This window comes from Trifolium pratense, linkage group LG5, assembly GCF_020283565.1.
Source record: "Trifolium pratense cultivar HEN17-A07 linkage group LG5, ARS_RC_1.1, whole genome shotgun sequence".
Taxonomy (NCBI): domain Eukaryota; kingdom Viridiplantae; phylum Streptophyta; class Magnoliopsida; order Fabales; family Fabaceae; genus Trifolium; species Trifolium pratense.
Genome location: NC_060063.1, coordinates 35,366,333 through 35,375,806, shown reverse-complemented (window position 1 = coordinate 35,375,806; position 9,474 = coordinate 35,366,333). Strand labels below are relative to the sequence as shown.

General features: G+C 29.0%; 1 protein-coding gene across 1 annotated transcript; it reads left to right on the top strand.

Annotated features, from left to right (window-relative positions):
- Positions 1 to 1,439: 1,439 nt before the first annotated feature.
- On the top strand, positions 1,440 to 2,579 carry LOC123886514. Its single transcript, XM_045935830.1, has one exon. It carries the CDS (start codon positions 1,440 to 1,442, stop codon positions 2,577 to 2,579), a length of 1,140 nt encoding a protein of 379 aa, XP_045791786.1.
- Positions 2,580 to 9,474: the final 6,895 nt, after the last annotated feature.

The window sequence follows — 9,474 nt, the reverse complement described above, 5'->3', positions numbered from 1 at the left end:
CATTTGCCACCGAAAAATCTTCTTCAGTCTTAAGAAAACGGCCATGACACCACAACACATGTTCCCGACTCTCAGTTGACCACATAACCACTTCAGAGGGATCCCAAATAGTTAGCAGCCCCCCCCCCGACGCCCCAACCGAAGGGCGAAAAGAGAACTCATGAGACATACTACCCCAGAGAGTCGAACTAAGAAAAACATCACAGGATTGCAACTTAGTTTCCTGGAGACACAGGATAAAAGGTGTCAGGTCACCCACCAACTTACGCACCTCCTTCCTCTTCTCTAACCCATCTAAGCCTCTAATATTCCATGATATTATCTTCATGAGACACACTCCCCCTACACACACCAAGAGCCCACAATTCTAGCACACCGTATCCTGTCGAACTCCCCCCTCATGTTGTGGGCCGGGAAGCTCTTTCTTTCCTTTGTTCGCCCTAGAAAGAACCCGAAACATGTTCACATTATCTCTCTTAAACTTGACACCAATAACCTTTCCTATCCCCCAAACATCGTCCACTGCCATCTGCTCACTCCCTTGCATGGCCACCCAATTCTGCCAGTCATTATTAACAGAGGACGAAGACGCAGACTCGATGGAAGACGTTCGACGACTCACAGAACAAGATCGATTAATGCTATCCCCTCCTCTACGGCGCCGAACATGCTTTTTTAAGATTTTGAGAACCGCACCACGATCTTTGCTTTCTTTTTTCTTTTCAAAACTATAAAGACAATTTTATCGTAATGAATAGGGGTGATCGTATCCGAACCAATCCAAAAGTAAAACCGCAAACATAATCAATCCAAATCGAAATCGCAAAAAGTCGTATTTTTTTTGTTAAAAAAAAAACCGTACGGATCATTTTATTTTCTAAATTGCACGGTTTTATTTGGTTTGCAATTTTCATTTCAGAAAACTGAACCAAACAAATCGCAATATTTAACTTAACTCTATCAATTATTAACAATCAACCCAAATTGAGTCCATAAAGTAGTAGACTGTCTAAGCATATCATTTCACGCGATCCAGAACTATACTGTTGGAATTAAAAATAAGTTACTATGTATGTGCAATCTCTTAATAGGCATATTGTATCATGTAAACAATAAAATAAATTAAAATTTTTTATGTTTATTTTGTAATAAGTTGAAAATATTGTCATATATTTTATATCACCGCACAAACCGAACCAACTCTAACAGCATTGGTTTGGTTTGGTTTGGATAACTTTTTAAAAATAAACCGAACCGCATTTATTTTTATCTCGCGGTTAAGATAATTTTTATGTTCAAAACCGAACCAAACCGCACTGCGCGAGCACAGCTGGTAAAGAATACCTCTCACTAAACATTCCGCTGTCTGTTCACAGAGTTGAATCATTTTCTTTCTCAAAACCCTAAATTTCACCGTAGCATCGATTCAATTTCCAACAATGTTCAAACCATTTCTCTTCCACAATGCTTTTCGCTTATCAACAACAACACTGCACCATTCAAGCTTCCAATTTTCTCTCAGATTCCTCACCACTCCACCCTCACACCCATTCGCTGTATCTTATCTCATCGACAAATTCGGTTTCTCATCAGAATTCGCTTTCAAAGCTTCGAAAACCCTTCATTTCAAAACCTCAAAAAACCCTGATTCAGTTCTCAATGTCTTCACAACTTACGGTTTCACTGATTCAGATATTCAAAACATCATCAGAAGAGAACCTTGGCTTCTTTCCTGTGATGCCCAAAAAAGAATTCTCCCAAAGTTTCAATTTTTACTATCGAAAGGCGCTTCTAATTCCGACATTGTTCGTATGGTTGTAGGTAACCCTAGATTCATGAGATCGAGTTTGAATAATCGTGTTATCCCTGTTTATAAATTGGTAACTCGATTTCTTAAATCGGAACAAAAGGCTATTGCTTCTGTAATTTCACTTCCTTATTTACTTTGTTGTGATTATGTGATTCCTAATGTTAATTTAATGGTTGATAAGGGTGTTTGCGATTCGAGTATTGCTAAAATTATTTGTAGCCATATTATATTTTGTAAGCCTAGGGTTTTTGAGGAAATGGTGGAGGAGTTGAAAAACATGGGATTTGATCCTTCTAAAATATATTTTGGTGATGCATTGCTCGCTAAGTTAGGTTTAAGTAAATCTAAATGGGATGCAAAAATTGATACTTTTAAGAAATGGGGTTGGTCTGAGGAAACTATTTTGGAAGCTATTAGGAAGCAGCCGAAATGTATGTTAGCTTCGACCGATAAAATCAATAGAGTGATGCAGTTTTGGGTTAATGATTTAGGTTGGGATTCTTCTTATCTTGCTAAGGGACCGGGGATGTTTTCTTATGCCTTGGAAAAAAGGATCGTTCCAAGAGCTATGGTTGTCATTTGTCTTCAAACTACGGGTTTGAGAAGTGAGAGTGCTAGCTTGCTTTCTCCATTTTATGTGTCTGAGAAAGTATTTTTGGAAAGATTTGTGTTATGTTTTAAAGAGGAAGAAACTGCTCATTTATTGAATTTATATCGCACTATGATGAAGGTGGGAGATGAGAAGGTAAGTAGCATAGGAGAATCATGACATATCATGTTTGTGAAACGTTTGATTGTAGAAAAGTGCTTCACTTTGTTGGTACCGGAACTAACTTATTTATCGGCGTGCTTTCTGCTGGCACTGCTTGTCACAAGCAATTTCAGATTTGATCAACTTGGATATCTGAAGACTTGGTGTTTACCATATCAGGTACTCCCTGGACTAGTGGACTAGGAACATTTTTTTATGGATGTATATTGATTCTTTTGCACTATTTCTGAATACTTGACAAACATTGAAGTGATAGGAAAGTTGTAGTGGTTAAACTATTGTTTGTTAAAAACCTTACAAGGAGTAAATAAATTGACTATTTGTAGGACATACCATTGTATGCTATGCTGCCTGTGTCGAGAAATTTTTGAAATGATTTGTGGCATTACTATTAATTACAGATTTGTGTGACGCATTACTATTAATTACATAATGGATGACTTAGTTTTTTCAGTTTCATAGTTCCTTCTAATAAAAGACTTCCTAAAGAAAATTTCTAACTGGCAATTAGTTGATTGTGAAATGGCATTCTTAAAGAAGTTTATCCTTTCTCAGGCTATGTGGGGAGTTGATAAAAATAATATTAGTTTTCATTGTTTGGTGATGGAAAGTAACATAATTTAATTTATTCTATCCAAATTTAGAGCTATTAGGTGAAATCAAATTTTGTTTATTGATCTGCTTATGATTCCATTCACTTTTCATAAAATGGAACAGAGTTGTTCTTGTTTCCATCATAAAGTTAGTTGCCAAACAATACCATGATAAGTTAGTTTCATTTATTTTTGTTTCTTTCAAATTTACCCATCATTATATCCGCAAATAGCCTAAGAGATCGTTTATTTTTACCCACTATGGCTGAAGATAGTATGAGGAAATATTATGGTCACTATATGCCTTAAAATGATCTAATGATAATATGTAGCAAATGGTTTATTTTTATGTGTATATGAAAAGAAAGAGAATAATAGATGCTTGCATTATTTTCGCAAGGCAGTAAACGTTACATAAACAGGACCAACTTGGTTTTTTACGGTGTGCGTAAAGCAGATGTTTGGCATCAGTTTGTCTAAGCCTTCCATAATTGTGTGTTCTAGCTTAGCAATGCACGCTGCAATGATAAGTATAAGTATAACTGCATTGTATATCGCATTACTTAGGGCGTGCCATCAATTTGTTCACAATTTTTTGTTTGTTATGATCGAGTAGTAAATGCAGTAATGAGAATTTCTATTATTTGGATATGTTGGAACTCTTTGGCTGTCAAAGGATCCTCTTTGTTTGATATTGCAATGGGAAAAGGATCATTGCAAAGACCTTAGTTGGGAAAAGGATCACTTCAAAGTGTCCTAGAAGGCTTTCTTATAGAAGACTTTCTTCCTCGATAAGTTCTGTGTGATGTTTCGAGCTGGAAACATCTCAACCATTGAAGTTTTCCCATAGCAACATTTTATAAGATTGTTATATTCAATGGTTTCTTCTTGAGAAAAGGTTACTCAAGCTGGAGTCGTGACTGCCGGATTCTTTCATCCACCTTGATTGTGTATTGAACCTGCGTAATAACTGTTTCATAAATAGTTGTTTGTTCCACTATAGTTAAGACATTTGGTTCCCTATTGGGCGCTTATGTCTCCCCGAGTAACCAACGAGATAAGTATTTACTAGTATTTTAACATAGGGTTCAACTATTTTTTTTAATGAAAAATGTTAAATAGTATTCATGAGCGATTTTATGAATTGAACCGTCATTCTTTTTTTTTTTTTTTGGGAGATAACATTGCTGCTCATGATTTTTTAAATGGGCAACATAATGTTGGTAGATTTTATGAATTGGAGATGGTGATTTTTGTAAAAAAATTAGGTCTGTTTATGTATTGATACATAATCGAAAGAATGAGAAGAGGGGATGAATGGCTACTCTGTAACAGATGATCAAGTCACCTAAGTTAGGAGCAGAATTAACCAGGGTATACCATAAGATGTTAAACAAAAATGAAAAATAATGAAACTATATATTATTACAACCAACTTCATCGTAAAGTATCATATATAAAAAATAAAAAAAACTAAAGGTGCAACAATATATAAAGTTTATATATATAATAGCTTTGTCATTTCATCTATCTAGCAAATAAAAAATGATTGAAGTTCAAATTCCGTCTCCACCACTTATATATGTGAATTTATAATAACTTTATCATTTTAAATAAAAAAAATTCAGAATTGGAATTTATTATCTAGCAAATGAACTTTGACTTCTCATATCCATTTTTATTTTTAGCATTAGACAAAATCCTTAGAGTTATTTTTTTTTTTAATAAATAAATTAATAAACTTAACAAGATGTATAATCATCCATATAATCCAACTTTATAATTTATAAGTACATTTTGTTTTTATTTTTTATTTTTGTTTTTTTTGGTACATAAGTACATTTTGTTATCACAACGTGAGTCATCAAAATAAAGATGGAATCAACAAAATAAAAATGGAATGATTTGTTATTTTGTTGACTCACGTACAGCTGTTGCGATAACACATTTGAGAATTATTACGGCTGGCATCTATAATCTATAATCTATAATCTATAATCTATAATCTATAATCTATAATCTAGACTTATTTGTCTTTCTCTCTCCTCTCCTCATTCAACTTCATTCCTCACATTTAATGTTGATATACATTCAATAGCTGTCCAATTACTTTGAAAAATGACCATAATTACTTTGAAAAATAATAGCTGTCCAATTTTTTCCATAAACATTCAATATAGCTGTCCAATTTTTTCCATAAACATTCCCCCGTGCTGTCCAATTTTTTCCATAAACATTAAATTTTTTATAATAAAATGGAATATGCTTTATATTCTTTTTTTAAAAACAGTAATATTCTAATATGTCTTATTTCAAACAGGAATGAAATATGCCTTATATTAAATTGCATACTTAAAAAGGAAATAATTCATAATGAAATAATTCTAATTAATTAAAATATTCGATTTAAAAATAATAATAAAAATATTTCATTTATTATTATTTCAACTTCAAATATTTTGTTTTTTGACTAACTTCAAATAATTTTAAAAACCAATTTTTATTTATTTATTTATTTTTGTGGATGAAATGATTTAAACAAAATGAAAAAACGTGAAAATAATATTTTATATTTTTTTTAAATGAATCATGGCTTGACCAAAAAAAAAAAGAATCATGGAATTTTCTTTTTTGAAAAAGATGTGATAATATATTAATGTTTTTGATTGTTGATGAATCATGTAATTTATTATTTTGACTAATTGGTCATATTTGTTATTAATGATTTTAATTTCATATTAAAGACAAAATTATTCATATCTCCATTTTTTCTCTATATATATATATATGATCTTTGTGTGAATACTACAACTCACAATTTTTCAAATCTTTTCTTTTGGTTATTTCTCTTAGTTATTTTCATTGTTATTTATTTACTTGAATTACTTGAATTTTTAATTTATTCTCTCTTTTATCAATCATATTTGTTGTCTTTATAATTTTCTTCAACTTTTTCTTCTTTATTCTATTATTTTGTTGATCATTATCTCTTCTTCTATTTTTCAGGAATGTGATCATAAAGAAAGATATGAAACACGAGAAACAAAGTTGTTTTCATGGGAGAATGCAAGAATATTGAGAACATTTTGTGGGGCCTCAAATTAACTTCTTAATTTGGATGCTAATAGTGTTTATTCTTTTGCTTGATAGTGTAATAATCATATTAGTTGTCTTCATTGTTAATCATTTGTTGTAATGGGTTGAAGTACATCTTCCTGCATCTTATTTTGATTTTGCCTATTAAAAAAAAAAACTAAACCACATTTGTTGTCAAATATTAATTAATAAAATTATTTTTGTGTATATCGGTCAATTTCTGGCGTTTTTTTTCTTTGGTGCCTTAAAAAAAGGTTTCCTCTTTAATATTTGATTGAAAGTTTTCTCTTTACATTCAACTACTCACTCCGTCCCATATTATAAGAAAAAAAAATCACTTTTTTATGTCCAAAATTATAAGCAAAAAAAACTAACTTTTATCATTTTCAAGATTTACTTTTATTTATACTCATAAAATTAAATGCTAATTGCATTTAATTTACTCTCTCTTCTTTCCTCAATAATAAATAACCAATAAAAATTCTTTTTACATCTTCCCACGAAACTTATTTCAAGAAAAACACAAAAAATCATACTTCAAATCATCATATTCCACTTTTCTTAATAAGTGTGAATTTTTTTTTTTTGCTTATATTATGGGATGGAGGGAGTATGATAGAAATTTGCATTTATTTTTTTTACAAAAATTTGCATATATAACAAGTTTTTTTTTTCTAAAATAACAAGTTTATTTTTCGGTACCAAAATATTATCACATATAACAAGCTAATTATTACTGACCACCATCATCTACACGACATTTAATAGACCGAAACATGTGATTTACAATCAATTAATTCAATTGTATTAATCAATTTAGTCCATAAAACTACTAACAAAACACGATTTTAGTGTTGTTTTATAATTTCGAGATCCGAGTCATTTAAACATCTCCACTTCCACTTCAAATCATAAGGAACTTTTTTTAAAAAAAATAAAAAATAAAGAACCTTATTTTATTATTTTAAAACATGCTGTATTTTTTAATTTTATAAATAGACCAAATAACAAGTCATGAAAATTGACATACAAAAAAAAAAAAAAAAAACTATACTTATTTATAATGCAACAAAAAAAAATTGTACTACAGGCTATTTTGGCACTACCATATATATCATTATGTTGCACTAGCTTATTTGTACTACAAATATATTTTTAGCATATTTTCTATTAATTTCTATTAATAAGATTATTAAACCAATTAAAGCAAATACATTTTTAGCATATTTTTAATGCAAATACATTTTTCATTTCTATATTCATAATATCAATTAATTGATTGATATTAATTAATTGATTCACTCATCAATAAAATAGAATGAATTAAAATCATATAAGGCAACAATTCAAAGATGGAAATAAAAAAAATGAATTTGAAATTGAAATATATTTATTTGGGCGTGAATTAGCCACAAGTTTTGTTTAATAAAAATGGAAATATCAATCTCTATAATTATAGTAAATTCGAATTCAAAGAATAAAATAAAATCCTCTAAATAATTTTGTATTAATCTTTGACATAAAATAACAAAACTAATTAAAAGAAGTATTTATCTAAATGATTTTTTATATTGTAAGGAAAAGGTTTTTAATTTTTATATTGTAAATAAAAGCTTTTTAATAATTTTATTTTTTAAAAAACTATAGGTACATTAAATCGAAATATATTTTTTTTAAATGAAATATTTTTTATAAATAATTATAGCAACACTAATTTCTTTTTCTGAATACATTAAAAAAAAATTGACCGTAGTAGTATATAATTATTGACCGTAGTATATTTAAAATAGTTGGAAAATATGGTAATGCAATATATTTTTGGAAATGTTAAATATAGAATGAACCTCATAAATTAAGGCAATTTCAAAAATTAAGGGATTAGTAAAAGCTTGGGGTGGTAAACGATTTCTCTATCGTAAATTCATATTACTCATTTTAATTTTTAAATCTATTTTATATGTAGATCTGTTTGGTAGAATGATGACGGACTCATCTAAGGCATGGGTTTAAGACATTGAAGAATAATTCTTTACATTTTTTAGTTTTGTTTGTCTTTTCAATTTGCTACTTTTACGTTTTGGAGATTTATGTTCAGTTGTTGCAATGTAATGTAATTTGATTTATGATGTAGACATATATAACTTTTTTTTAATTTCAATGTTTGTGTCGAATGCATTATTTATGATAATTTTTTATTACATAAGGTGGTTTTATTAATCAAGGCATAAGATATGCTAAAATCGGAACACTCGCACTGTCCAATAAAGTCATATAATAGAAAAGTAGAAGAAGAGGATCTCATCACAGTACATCGTGTTCCTGGAGTTAAACAACAACAACCCCAAGTCTCTTAAAAACTCAAAATTAGAAAAATTATGTCGCGCAATTAAATTAGTGTAGACTATTAATGTGTACGATTAAATAATAAAAAATTATGTCCGCAATTTGTGACTAATTTTTTGGATCATGTTAATTCTTAGAGTACATGTTAAAGAATCCAAATATCAAAATATTCTCTTCAATTTTGTGCATTTTTTTATATAATAAATTTTTCTGCATTTTATTTATGAAAAATTAAACTTGAATTAACCGCATGAATTTTAATAAAATATTTTTTTATTTAAATCATTATATGTGTTACATTAATTTTAAGGGAACAAGTTAGCATTTTCCTATTTTTTCATAGTTATTTTACTTTAGATATTATGAAATTACTTTAACTTTTTCTGTTTGCTTGGGGGCTTTATTTTAAGATATTTATACGAGATTTTATATTTTTACTCATATATTCATACATTGATCTACTTTTTGTATTTTTTATCGGGTTTGTGTTCATTTTTTTTGTTATTTATATATAACTTTTTTTTGTTGATTTATATGAAGATTATATATTTATATTCATATATTAAGACGGAAATCTATTTTTATTTTATAATTTACGTGAGACTTTTGTATTTATAATTTACATGCGCATATATTTTTGCACATGTATTACTTTGGGGCTATACTTACCTGATAGTCGAACTGTGAATTATCAGCGAATTCTTCCATGAGAACAAGAGTGTTAATACTACTTAATACCAAAAAAAATATATTAAAATAAATACGTTATTTTTATTCATGTATTAACACAAAGACATATTTTTTTCCAATAATTTATACGATGTTCTATATTTATTTTATTTGGAGGATATTGATGTGGA